The 14,790-nt window shown below is 40.3% G+C and overlaps 1 protein-coding gene across 2 annotated transcripts in view; it reads left to right on the top strand.

Annotated features, from left to right (window-relative positions):
• The window catches only part of LAMC3 (laminin subunit gamma 3), a 4,228,426-nt gene extending 4,224,515 nt beyond the window's left edge, over positions 1 to 3,911 (top strand). For both annotated transcript variants that reach the window (XM_044058389.1, XM_044058388.1), the window contains one exon: positions 3,130 to 3,911. In XM_044058389.1, the coding sequence (XP_043914324.1) occupies positions 3,130 to 3,410 (281 nt within the window). In that variant the 3' untranslated portion in view covers positions 3,411 to 3,911. The remainder of the gene's footprint in view (positions 1 to 3,129) is intronic.
• The last annotated feature ends 10,879 nt before the right edge of the window (positions 3,912 to 14,790 follow it).

Raw genomic sequence — 14,790 nt, 5'->3', positions numbered from 1 at the left:
ACAGCCCTACCTATGGTACAATTCTCTCAGCCTCACTTTACTACTGGGAATGTCATAGGTTTGACTATATAGAACTTTACTGACTGTGTGACATCTTAGCTCTTTAAAATCTTATCCAACTATGCCATAGCTTTCTTTTCAAAAAGCAAATGTTATTTAGTTCGATGTTGCAGTCACCATTTGCAGAGATCTTTTAGCCCAGGAAAATATGTAACTATCATAATCTTTTACTCATCTATTTCCAGTAATCTGAGCACTCTTTAGCACTGAAGCTTTTAGGGATTGGAATGTTAGCCGAACTTTTCCAATCTAATGGCAAATTTTAAGTAGCAATGCAACAGCATAATTTTACAAGATTTTAAGTAATTCAGTTAAAGTTCCATCACTTAATGCACTGTTGTTGTTAGAAAGACTTTCTATGGTCCTTTCAATGTCATTACCCAGGATGCCTGGTTCTAAATCAGAAACCATACCATCATATGTAGACGTGATGTTAGGGTCTTTCTTAACTAGGTCTTCTGTATATTTTCTGCCACCTCTTCTTAATATCTTCTGCTTCTATTACATCCCCCATCTTTGTTTTTATCACAACCGTTTTTAATTGGACATTTCCCTTAATATCAGCAATCTATTTTAACAGGTCTTTTGTCTTTGCCATTCATTTAAATTAAACAGTATGTTGTAATTATTCTTAAACATTATTAGTTCATAGGTGTTTACTAAGGTAATGACTACAAGGGCCTTTTTAAGCCTAGCCATGCATCCCAAATCTCTGACAAGTTCTGGTACTCTTCATAAGTTTAAGCAGAGGCTTGGGAGATGAAAGATTTACAAGCAGGGGCCTGGAAAATGATAAATTTACAGGCTACCTCCGTCTATTAGAGACATAGTTGCCAAGCCAAGGATGAATTTCCTGTTCCCCATCCAGTTGTCCAAGTTACACTTGAATTTGTTTAGAGAGAAACTCTGTTTCACATGGATGGGAGCCTGTTCCAGAGATGGGGTAGTCTCTGGGATACATACCTGTCTCTCCAGCAGGTCTAATTTATAACACATACTGACATTTCTTTTAAAGATGGTTTAACAAACACAAATTTAAAAGCTTTAAAGAAAAAGTTATGGTAATCCCCTTAAAATTAAAAAATTCTGCATGTTTTAATACTAAAATACCTAGAGACAAGAACATAGCAATAGCTAAACCAGTGTATAAAAGGAAAAGAACAAAAGAAAGTTTGAGCTGTTGTAGGCTGGTCAGTGTCTCCCTATTGAGACAAGTTGAATAAAAGACTGAAAATGCAGGAGAAGAACAAATATCGAAAATCTGTTTTGTTTAAACTTTTTTTTTTTGCAGGGGGCACCCATCTGCACCCTTGGTAAGGGGAGAACAAGACTCCACCCGCTGAACTTACCTCAGAGGAAAGGGAATATTCTGAGAAACTGCCATCTCAGACTTGGTATATGCAAATCCATTTTAGGCCATTCAGTCTCTGTATTTTAAGACACTGAACCAAGTCCCAACATTTCAAATGGTTACCCTAGTCTTTTTGTTATCAAATAGAGTGAAGGTTATGACAACATTGGTTTTGGTCTTTTTGCTTGATGACTTTGCAGGAAATTGGATTACATGAGATTTGTCACATGATTATGTTAGAAATAAATCAGTTCTGGCTTGTAATCATTCATTTTATCATAATAATATTGCAGCTGTACAACAGAATATAAACTTTGATGTGATTGTTATAGATTTTATTTCAGCACTTGACAAGGCTGACCAAAAACTATTGGCTAAGAAGCTATATAAATTGGAACTTTCCCAATCCGTAGTAAATTGGGTAGAAAAATTGCCACGTGGCAAATAATGGAAAGTGGCTTATGGGAAATATAATGGTAAAATCTTTCTTTTAGTTATGGTGAAGAAGACCCTCAAGGGCCTGTTCTGGGTCCATATTTATTTAGTCCATGTCTGATATAATCCCTTCTGACAGTTTATATTGCTTCTAATCAGACTATCTTAACCTTGCCAAATGTATCGCAAATCTAGCAGATCATAATAGGCGGCAGTCTTGTCTGTAAGATATTTGCAAGTGGACAGACATAAACAGGATGATAATAAATATAGTGAAACTGATCACATATGATTTATCACCATTAACACAAAGCCAGTGTGATTGAAAAATGTCAGTATTTTCAAAGAGCACAGCATATAAACTAACATTATATTGTGTGTCACCCAACATATGGACTCTGGTTAAGGAATATAATAAAAATGACAGGATTTATTAAGGTTATTTATGCTTGAAAAGCTGAATTGTTAGTCTCTAAAACAAGACCAGATATTGAACTTTGGCAATACTCTGGCATCTAAATGTGAAAATAGGCAAAGTAAACATGAATGCAGTTTTATAAAGTTTATTAAAGGCTACATGTTTCTGTCTTTGGAGGAGAGGCTATACAAGCTAGACCTGTCCTCTTTTAGCTGTAGACAGTGTAGAGCTGATATAATACAAGTTTATAAATCTACTCACTAATCCTTCCTATGGCAGTGCCTTGGATTACATAGAAATGAAAGATCAAACTCATCTATGTTATTAAAAAACTTTATAAGAAAATGTTACCACCAAGTGGTTGTCTGCGTGGGTAGTAGATTGCTGAAATTCCATCCCACAGTCTGTTAAAAATACAGAGAATCCAACCACTTTTAAAATTGTCGTGGATAAGTTTTTTAGAGATGTTTGTTATATGTTTGGGGGGGGGTCAGAAAGAGCTTAAATCTTGTGCATGACCACTATTGTATTGCACTGTATTGTAAATGTTATTGTATTGCATTGTATTGTAACTGTTCGCAGCCTTGTATGATTACTGCCATATTCCGACTTGCATAATTTGGTACCATCTGTAGCCTGCTTTAACCATTTGAGCCCTGAAGCTATGAGGAAAGAAATCCAGGTTGTTACTCCTTCTACAGATGACAATTACACTAAGGCTGTCTCAAATCCGAGGCTTTAATGTGCTTAATGAACTCAAGTCTATATACTCTTGCTGAAGTGCTCTATTGAGAAAATAAATGATATATTGCTGCAGTTTTGTTGAGGAAGTCAGATGATGTTAAATTTTCTGTTTCTTCTTCAGAAAACCTTCAGCTAGATAAAACCATAAATGATCAGTTAAATGAAAGCCAAGCTCATCTGGAAACCCTGCGCCACCACCTTGAAAACAAAGGACTAGAAGGAAAACTGAAAAATCTCCAGGATGCAGCTGAACAACAGAAGGAGAAAATGCAAGAGTTTGAAAAGGAGATTGAAGAGCTGGTGGCAGAGAAAATTAGTCTGGAAGGAATCCTCTTGGACTTACCTGAAAATTGCCCAGAGCCATCTGGAGGCAAAAGGCAGCACAAAATAAAGCACACTTGATAGGAGCTGTTGTACACTTTGTAGTGAAAACAAAATAAGACAGAAACAGCAAAAGCTAGGATTCCCTTTAAACTCTGAAAATGTTTCAGGAGTCATAAATGTTACTGAACACAAAATTGCAGAGTTCTGCATATGTTTACATTTTTGACAGTATACATGTTTATAGTTATGTTGTATTTCGGTTTTCTTCGTTGCCATATTTCCATGTTATACTTACATGCACTGTTGTTCTTTGAGTTATTTTACTGCGATTAGCATGAGTGATTAAATGCTATCAATTTTTTTAGCAACTTCTGTAATACATTTGAAATTGTCCTTCAGTTTGTTTTGCATTTGATTTTGAAATTGTCCATTGTAAATTTTAAATCCTATACATGCATGATTGGGTTATTCATCACTTTCACTGTTCAATTTCTTTTTGTTGCAAATTGCCTGATTAAACACTAATAAATGTGAACCCGAACTTGAAGTTGTATCCATTAAATCTGCTAAATAAATTTACATTTCTGAGTTTCCTTTGTCAAGAAAAAAACATAAATGTATTGTGCACATCTGTACACATGACTTGCAGTTATTCTTTTTAAGGGGTTCACAGCTGGTAAGTAAAATTCTAGCAGAAGAAACAATTTAACCAACCCCTGCAAGATGTGCCATTCATCACTGAAATAATTTTGTTGTGCTGTTAACCTTGTCGTGGTGTTAACTACAGTTTATGGTGTGCAGAAGTTGGGATTTTCAAGTAATCCTGATTTTTTTTCACATGTATTTGTTCACAACATTACTGCTTGCAAAGGTAATAGATGATGTCATATAACTGGTGTATAGGAGTAGTAAAGTATAGCCAGGATGATACTTATACTGATTGCTGCTGTAGTAACCTTAGCTATATCTGTTATATCCTGCCAAGGATATAATAGCTGGCCAACTTCCATAGCTTCAGGGCACTTTCCATACTCCCAAACTGTCAGACATCTTGCGCAGAGCTGACAAAAAGACAAATTTGGATGGATGCCAAACTCTTCAGAGCTTCACTATCTCCAAAGAGTACGCTTCTATAATGCTTTCATGGATCGACAGTCGACTTAGTGCTGTTCCTTTCCTGGGCAAATAAGTTCTGTTTGGGGGAAAAAATGCCTTTTTTAAATATTGTTTGTGTTTTATCACTTTACCCTTCAGAATAGTTATTTTAAAGCTAGGAGTTTTGTGTTTTAACAGACTGTCAGGGGACTGCATCATACTTTTAAATGGGAGCACTTTTTTTCTGTCAGTTTAAGAGTTCTGTAAAGTAACTGAAAAATATATTTTTCCTTTGGTGAAATTATGTTTATTCTACTTTTTGGATGGTTGCCAAAGTATTTTAAAATTATTCTTACTGTGTTTTTAGTGAATAAAGTGACTTTTAAAGACTTCTAGTTTTTATTTGCATTTTCTGCTTTTCTTCCATGGGAAAACAATTTGTCCTACAATCAATCTTTTTTCCAACCTCCCCCCCCAAAAAGGAAAAACTTAGCAAACATCCTTTGTCACCATGGCAGGCTAGCAATTTGCCTCAGCTGCAGGTGGGTGACCGTGCTGTGGCCATCTACTGTACCTCAGATCACTCATCTTTTACCATGATCCTTGTGGTGTAGCACCTGCAGCCACTATGGACTAGGGGTTAGCCATGACCTCTGCAGCTGTTGAGGTCCACTCAGTGGGCAAGAGAGCCATTCTTGTCAGTCCTGGGAAAGGGAACAGGGAAGGTTTCCCTGTTTTGTCAGAATGTTGTTCCTGAAGACCCTGATGTTGTCTTTAGTAACACAGTTGGCCCAATTTTTCCTGTCAAAAAGAAAGAGAAAACTAAGCATGTGTCTACTCCTCATATTTTCTTAGACAGGAGTATTTTACTGGGTCTGGCTCAAGGTTTATTTCAAGCTAATCATCCTTGTAAATTAGTTTCTGGTAAAAGAAAGAGTGACTTCTTTCCTGAAGGAGAATCTGAGCAGGAAGCTGAAGGGTCTGATACCAGGTTTCCTCCCCAGATTTCTGATTCATATTCTGAGGAGAGTTCAGTTTCTGATTCCCTCTGTTGGGGTTTCTCTTTCACTGAGACTATTGCTAGAATGTGCCAGTGTTTATAATGGGAGAACACAGAGGCTCCTCAGTCCTTCAAAAAATACTAAGAATTGTTACAGAAGGAATTTCCAGGACCTGCATCCATTCTTCCTGTTTTGTTTGCTTTAAAAGATGTGCATGTTACTGCTTACAATTTTCCTGATAGTCAGCCAGCTGCCCCTAAAATGGCAGATAGTTTGCATAAATCTCCCCAATTCTTTAAGTTTTTATACACTATTTCCAAACATGATACAGCAGTTATAGCTTTAGTTGATCCCACTGCTGCTAAACACTTAGTTAATTCCAATCCTATTCTTTTTGATAAGGAAATTATTGATAAGTATGGAAAAAAGTGTATATGTCTGCAACTTTGATTTTCAAAATTTTAAATTGTCAGGCTTATATGTACCCCAGCAATGAATACATACACAACTTCTTACAACCCTATAAAATTATCCAGAAGTTATCTATTTCTCCAGCATTAAATAACACTCTACACAACTATGTTTCCAGTCGGTCATTACAATCCTTTAACCAAAAACACATCTCACTACAGACCTATCAAATCCGCTGGGCGTATTGTCTGTATTTGTACCACATTGCTAAGGCCTGGAACTCCATATCTCACCATCCCCCTCATCCTTCAAAACCATCATGAAAGACTTCCTAGCCAAAAGCTGTCTCTGTTCTTGTTCAACATTGGGATAAATTATATCCCTAAATGTGGACAAATACCTATTCATACCTTACTTCTCCTTACTCTCCCTTCTTCACTCACTTCAATTACTTCTGTCAATTTCTCTCCCTTGGCTTTCTTTCTAAATTTACCATAAACCTGCTTTTCTCTCACTTTGTATTGAAATTTATGTTTGTATTATACTAACTTACCTTTACTTTCTTTGTAAGCTGGTTACAGTTTCTCTATTACATCAATGCCATATAATGTGTATCTATTTTTAACCAATGTTTTCATATTGTGTCTAATTGGTTATAATTATTTAAACTGCATTTATTTTTTTTTTATTATTATTTTTAAAGACCATAACATTATTGTTCTTAAACTGTTTTGTAATACTTTGGAGCTTTTCTCCCCAGGCATGTGCTGAAAATGAGCTCTTACCCAATCAGACTTTACTGGTAATCAGATTATTGTATTAATAAATATGTTAAAGTTTGTTCTTTCTAATTTTGAAAGTATGAGGAAATGTTTTATCTTCAGGTTCTTCTTGTGAATAAAAGTCTCCTTTAAATAGGTTCATAGGTAAGTACTAGGCTTGCTCTCCTTGCCATTTTAAGCATAGCCATTTTCCCTTTTTGTGCTCAAAATAACCTGTCCATTTTGGTTATAGACCAATCCCATTGTCTATAATTATATATTACCCTTAAGGAGAATAACTGGGATCATACCATAGATAATTTTATCTAACTATTTAATTAAAATAATTTAGTTTTTTTTCTGTTACACCAATCACCTTTCATTGTTTATAATGCATGTATGACTCGGTTGATGCTTCTTTGAGGGCTGTGGGCACTGGTACTGTTTTGAGGAGGTTTGCATGCCTGCTTTCTCAGAATCTCCCAGATGATGATAATATGAGGTTTTAAATTCCCCTTTAGATAGAGATTTAGTTTGTGACCCCTCTGCTGTACAGGTGATAAAAAGTATGATGAAAGATATAAGCTGGTCCAGGGAATCTGTAAGATTTTTCAGCCCTCCTTTTCCAAATTTTCCAAGGATTCTCTAACTCCTCATCCAGTCTTGGCAAAAAGCAGAATAAGCATTTTCAGTAAAATACAGGGGTAAGCAGATGTTTAAGAAGAAATGGCAAGAGGTTCTTAAAAAAAGTAGCCTTGAATCTCCCAAAACCAAAGACAGTTCAGAATGTTAAATGACTTTTCAAGAGACCTTGTGTCCACCTACCACCCTGGTCCCTGCTTTCTTCCAGAAAATCTGAACCCCCATTTTTCTCTTTGCAAAAGATAGTTTCAGACAAATGGGTTCTGAAGCTCATTCATCATGGTCACAGATGGCGGTGGGAGGAAGTTTCTCCTTTCCAGGGTGTCATCCTTATCCTCCAGATCATACTTTTTTGTTTCCTCAAGTTCTTCATCACGTGCTTTCCCAAGGAGTGATAAAACCAGTTCCTCCTTCCCTGGTGGGGAAGGATTTTTGTTCAAGGATGCTTTTAGTGCCAAAGAAGGAAAATGCTTGAAGACCAGTTTTGGATCTTTCTTTCCTAAAAGTGTTTGTTTTACTGCCCAAATTCAGAATTTTGTCACTTCACAACCTGTTACCTCTTCTTCCTCCTTCAGGTTCATAGGATCATAAGAAATTAGTAGGCTATCGACCTGGAGGTCATTTCAAGCCTAGCCATGTCATCCCAATGTAATACCATAGAAATGTTAGTCAATACCCAACATTGCATTTAGTAACGGCTGCACATGTCCAGAAGGGTTGTGAGTGCTATTCCCAGTAAGAATTTATGGTGCCCCATCTACTCATCCAGGTTCCTCTTGAAGAGTGTGCTAGAGGTGCTCTGTTTTAAATGAATAGGTAGCCCATTCCAAAGAGGTGGTAGTCACTGGGAAATAAATCTGGCCCTCCAGCATGTCGTATTTAAGTCACAGGCCATATTTAGCTTCCTGGAATGGGTAGTCCTAGTCCCATTTGATTTACAGATATGCAGCAAGCTCATTAGGTTTGGGTCTGAGATTGCTCTGTAAGTCAGGCATACATCTCCCCTAAGAAGTCTACATAATACAGAATATAGTGACAGGGACTTTAGTCTGTCTGTGTATGGCACATGCTGGAGTCCCCTGATCTTCTTAGTTAGAAATCTCTGAGATCTCTCCAATTGCTGCAGGTGCTTTGTATGGTACATGCCAAATGGGACATTATTCTCAAGTATGGGCCAGATTAGTGGTGAGTATAGAGGGGTTATAACCTCTTTTGCTCTCGAGGTTCCTGATAACACTAGACTTAAAAATGCTTATTATCACATCCCTATTCATTAGGACTTCAAACGTTTCTTAAGGTTGTGGGTGTCTGACTCATATTGTAAGATGTTCATCGTGTTACACTGCTGCAGTCATTACACTAGGGTTATCCTGCCGTCAGGCGGTTCCCCAGTCGGCCTGAGTTCCAAAGTCTTGGTCGGGCATCGGTTGCTGTCGCCTCCTCCCCTGACATCAGTGTGGCAGGGGTATAAAAGATGCAGCCGATGCCATTTTCTTCAGTCTTTCTTGCCGCGCGGTGCCCGAAGCAAAAACAATTCGCAAGTGCCGGTCGGCCGACTCCTGAGATTTTCATTCCGAATCCAGAACTGAAGTCTTCTACAAAGCTAAGTACCCCATTGGGGAAACTTCTTCTTGCCTCAGACCGATGTCAGTAAAAGTTAATAATTGTATTTCTTGTGGGAAGCAAATACCTCATAAGGATTTCCATTCCTATTGTATCCCATGCCTAGGCCCAGACCACGACGTCACTGGGTGTCGGTTTTGTGCTAGGTTTAACAAGTGCACTATTAAACGTCGGTTTGATTTTGCCCGACATTATTTTGGCAGAAAATTCAATTACACCATGCCGTCGGAACTTCTGACGACCAGTATACATAAAAAGTGCAAAGATAAGGACAGGCATCCGAGGCCCAAAACTGACGACGAAGCCTCTTCTAGGCCAGTCGCCGGTTCTCCAGTTTTCAGCGAGGTGCCTTCGCAGCCCCTGATGACTGCTTCTGCAGAACCACAGGCCGCCTCCAACTCCCACGTGGAGATGGCTGGGCCTTTGGACGTACAAGTTTTTCAGCCTACCGAGACTAACCCTACAGAGGGATCCAGAGTAGCTGAGCAACCTGCAGTTTCAGAGAGTGTCTTCAGACCTACTCAGTTAAGCATTAAACCCCCTGCTAAGTCTAAGACTCCTTTAAAAACAAAGAAACAAATACAGCATTCTCCAGGACAGGCCTCTATGCCTAAGAAACAAATGCTCAAAATGGCCGAAGACCTAATCACTCTGATCAGGGGTTCCCATCCCCCTCCTGATAAAAGGCCTAGATAGGATGCAGACTATGACTCATCCGACCAGGTGTCCATTTCTTCAGATTCATCCTCAGACCTAGGATATTCTTTACCCCCTTATAAGGATTCTGATGCTGAGGAATCAATTCCATCAGCCTCTCCACCTGAGGACTACTCCTTTGGGGAAACCTTACATACCATGAGGGAGCATTTCCATTGGGAAGGTCAGGATTACTCAGAATCCAAGAAAAGGCTCAGAGACTTCCTTTTATTGCCTCAACACAGACCCCTAGCTATTCCGCCAGTGTTAGACATTGTGGATGATGTGTATACTGAATCCAGCTTAAATCCTGATTCCTTACCTCCAGCCCCAGTTAAACCTGACAGATACTACAGAGTCCCTGACTCACACAAATTTCTGTATAAAAGCCCTGTTGCTGACCCTGAAACTATTTCTCAGGGACCCAAAGGAGTTAAGGCCTCATTAGCAAAGAATCCACTTCCTGTGGATAGAGATACCGGAAGATTGCCAAATTCCAGTAATAACGGCCACACAGGTACAAAATGTACTCTCTAAAGCCAAGAATACAGCATCCATGGGACCAGATGACATCCCAGGCTGTGTACTACATGAACTACAATATGAACTGGCAGCTCACCTAAGTGTCATGTTTAATCATAGCCTCACCTCAGGTTTCGTGCCCACTGAGTGGCGCAGAGCTACAGTTATCCAAATCCACAAGGGGGAATCCACCTTGGATCCCGGAAACTACCATCCCATCAGTCTGACAAGCCTTATCTGCAAGGCCATGGAGCGTATTATCATGGAACTAATAAACAAAGACATTGGCAACCTTCAAACACTGGACCTCACCCAGTTTGGGTTTGTGAAGGGCCGATCCTGTCTCCTGAACCTGATTGACTTCTTTGAATCAGTCTCCAGAGCCATGGACAAGGGTAAGGTGGTCCACACAGCCTATCTAGACCTTGCCAAGGCCTTTGACACCATCCCCCACTCTGGAATCATAGATAAACTTACTAAGTTGGGCATTAATCCCTATGTCACCCAATGGGTTGCTAAATGGCTTACTGATAGAACCCACACTGTAAAAGTAGCCAACTCCAAATCCAGCTCCAAACAAGTGACTAGTGGAGTACCTCAGGGTTCAGTCCTGGGGCCGCTCTTGTTTTGCATCTACTTCTCTGAAGTACAGGTCAACACTAAGGGACTCTGGCTAACAAAGTTTGCAGATGACTGCAAACTGGGAGCCATTATTGAATCCCCAAATGATGTGGATACTCTACAAAAGGGCCTTACAGAAACAGATGCTTGGTGCCAGAGCCATGGGCTCAAGCTCAATGCCAAGAAATGTATTGTTATCCCATTTGGGAAAAAACATGTATCCATGAATTACCATATAGGTGGCAGTACACTAAACACAGAAAGTGTGATAAGAGACTTAGGGACACAGGTGGACAGTGGTCTCACCTTCGATAACCACATCGGCACAACAGTCAGGAAATCCTTCTATGTGGCACACCTCATCACGGAGGGCTTTTCATCCAGAAAAAAGGAGGTCATTGTCCCACTGTACTCATCCCTCATTAGACCCATTATAGAATACAATGCCCCATTTGGTATGTACCTCTCAAGACATCTGCAACAACTGGAAAGGCCTCAGAAATACCTCACTAAAAGAATCACAGGCCTAAAGCAGATGCCCTACGCTGACCGCCTTAAAAAACTCCAGCTATACTCTGTCGCATATCGTCTACTCAGAGGCGATCTCTGCTTAACATACAAGGCCATGTCAAACCCAGAGCTGTTGGACATGCTACACTTAAAGAAATCCCAATCCCCCTCAGAGCTACATGCTCCAGGGATATAAACCTTGTCATCACAATAAACAAAACATGCTGGAGGGATAGGTTCCTGACCCAGAGACTCCCCAGACTCTGGAATAGATTGCCCATACATGTCAAGCAGAGTGCCTCTTTGGACCTCTTCAAGAGGAACCTTGACGATTGGATGGGAGAAAGGAAATTCACCCCAGGGATCACGTCAGTCGCCCTGCTAGACAGGGGTCCAGGAAAGTAAATAATGTGGGAAGAAATAGCCAGGGAATTGTTATGGCTAGGCTTGTATAGGCCCTAGGGCTGATAGCCTAGTACCAACCTATGAACCTATGAAGCATTAGACAGATGGGGAAAGAAAGTATATACGTCTGCAACTTTAGCAATGAGAGCCTTAAATTGCCAATTTCATATGTTAAAATATCAGCAATTTCTGATGTCTCAGTTGAAACAAAAAATGCTTCCAGATTCAGATCCTCCTAATATTAAAGAAATGCAGGATTTATTGCATGCTGCTGAACAAGTGGGAAAACATACTTTGCAATGTAGTTTTGATTCTTTAGAGGCCTCCTGTAGAGCAGCAGTTACAGGCTCTGTCATTAGAAGGCATGCTTGGTTAAAAAAACATACGTTACCAGATCATGTTAAAGCAAATTTATTGGATGCACCCTTGCAGCAGGATGTGTTATTTGGAGTTAAGGCAGAAGAGGTATTAAATAAAATGGAGGATAAGGCAAAATCTATGCAAATGGTGAAGGATTTCTTACAGGTTCAGCCTCCTCGATTTAGCAGAAATTGGCCAACAAAGAATTGGTCCTTTCCAGTTACAGACAGACCTCAAAGGGGCAGATACAGACATCCAAGAGGTAGAGGTCAACCACAAGGTCCTTACAGGCCTCGGCAATGGGGTGCACCAGGCCAGAAAGAAGGGGAAGACAGGCCCCAACCATATAAAAAGCAGCCACAATGACTTCCCACTACAGCTGCCAAACAGCTCTCCCTTGGCAGCCCCCTTGGGAGGAAAACTGGCACTTTTCCATCACAATTGGCAAATGATCACCAAAGACAAATGGGTTCTCAACATTGTATCTCAAGGTTACAGGTTCCACTTTCACACTCTGCCAAGGTTAAAAGGAATGCCAAATCTGCCACAAAATCAATGGGCAGAGGCTCAAAAACAAATTACAGCACTCATAGACATGAGGGCTATTCAAAAGGTACCACCACAGGAACAAGGACAAGGATTTTACTCAAGACTCTTTCTGGTGCCCAGAAAAGACAAAGCCTGGAGGCCCATTCTGGATCTTTCTTCTGTAAACACTTACCTGGATGTTCCGAAATTCAAAATGTTGACACTACAGCAGCTTCTTCCCATGCTGGGCAAGAAAGCTTGGCTCGTGACCTTGGACCTCAAGGAGGCATACCTTCATGTCCCTATCAGACAAAATTGCAGAAGATACCTCAGATTCATAGCTGGCTCAATGCACTATCAATTCTCTGCACCGTCCTTTGGCTTATCTACTGCGCCCAGGGTCTTCACAAAGTGCCTGGCACCAGTAATTGCATTTTGCAGACAGAAAGGAATTCAAATTTATCCATACCTGGACAACTGCCTGATTCAAGCAGAGAGCAAGGATATTCTTCTAAAGCATCTGGCGTTTGTAAAAAAAGTTATTAAGTTGCCTGGAGTACACAGTAAATGAAAAGAAATCAAAACTAGTGCCCTCACAAGAGATAATATTCCTGGGTGCCAGCTTGAACACAATGGCCCAGATGGCTTATCTCACGCCAGACAAGCAAGGACAATTGACTCAATACTTTCAATTGATGGCAACAAAGACCCAACTCCCTGCAAGAAAAATTCTGCAGGCCTTGGGTTACATGGCATCTTGCATACTACTAATTCCATATGCCAGACTGCATATGAGGAAACTACAATGGTACCTAAAGAGTATATGGTCTCAACACTGTCAAAGTTTGGAAACAGTTATACCACTAATTCCTTGCCTTCAACAGGAGTTTCGATGGTGGGCTCAAGCTTGTCACCTCAACAAGGGACAGCCTTTTACTCAACCCACAGCCAGGCAAACACTGAAAACAAATGCATCTGATTACGCATGGGGAGCACACATGGCAGGAAAATGTATTCAGGGCAAGTGGCCCGCAGAACAAAGGCATCTTCACATCAATCAAAAAGAGATGCTAGCTGTACAAAATGCACTTATAGCTTTCAAGGACCTGCTGCATCCAGGACAACTACTACTAAAGACAGACAAAACCACAGTTATATGGTACATAAACAAGCAAGGGGGCACTTACTCCTACCCCCTCTGCAAACAAGCCATGACCTTGTGGAACACAGCTCTAAACTATCAAGTTCATCTGCAAGCACAATTCCTGCCAGGAGAGAAAAACACACTGGCAGATGACTTAAGCAGAAACATCATGGATCCTCACAAATGGAAATTGAATCCACAAATATTCAGAATGATAACACAGAAATGGTGGAGCCCCGGACATAGATCTGTTTGCATCCCCAATGAACTATCAGCTACAGAAATTCTGCACAAGGAGTTACCATCCACAAGCATGGAAAGTGGATGCCCTCTCATTCAGCTCGAAAAACCTGCAAGTATATGCTTTCCCACCACTACCTCTCCTTCCAAAGGTACTCATAAAAGCCAGATAAGAAGAGCCAAAGATTATCCTGATTGCACCAGATTGGCCACGGCAACACTGGTACCCAATCTTAAAGAATTTAGCACAAGGTCCACCCTGGATTTTGCCTCAAATCCCACATCTACTGACTCAGCACAACAATCAGATACTCTACAGCCCGCTAAAGACTTTAAACCTAGCTGCATGGAAGATTCCTTACTAAAGCAAGCAATGCCTCTCTCCAAAGCTGTTATGGATGTTATTCTGGAGGCCAGAACTCCTAGTACCAGGAAAGCCTGTTCAGATAAATGGAAGATATTCTGTGCCTGGAACCAGGCTCACAACCTTGACCCTCTTGTCCCAAACATTCCTCAGATACTACAGTATTTAACTGAGATGCTGGACAAAGGCCTCTCCTTCTCATCCATCAAGGTCCACGCCTCTGCCATCTCTGCTCATTACAGCACGGATCCACCAATTTTCTCTAATCCTTTGCTAAAACAGTACCTCAGAGGGGCTAAAAACATAAGACCGCCCGTAGAGCACCTATTCTAACTTGGGACCTCAACTTTGTTTTGGAAAAATTAATTTTACCTCCTTTTGAGCCAGCTAGCACAGCAGAATTAAAATATATCTCTTGGAAAACTGCTCTGCTCCTGGCAATAACATCAGCATGAAGAGTTTCAGAATTACAGGCACTAATGGCAGTGGAACCTTTCCTCATTTTCCACCAGGACAGGGTGTCTTTAAGAACTAA

The sequence above is a fragment of the Protopterus annectens genome, chromosome 16.part0 (assembly GCF_019279795.1).
Source record: "Protopterus annectens isolate FY-2018-M chromosome 16.part0, PAN1.0, whole genome shotgun sequence".
Classification (NCBI taxonomy): Eukaryota; Metazoa; Chordata; order Ceratodontiformes; family Protopteridae; genus Protopterus; species Protopterus annectens.
This window is presented reverse-complemented; position numbering and strand designations above follow the sequence as displayed.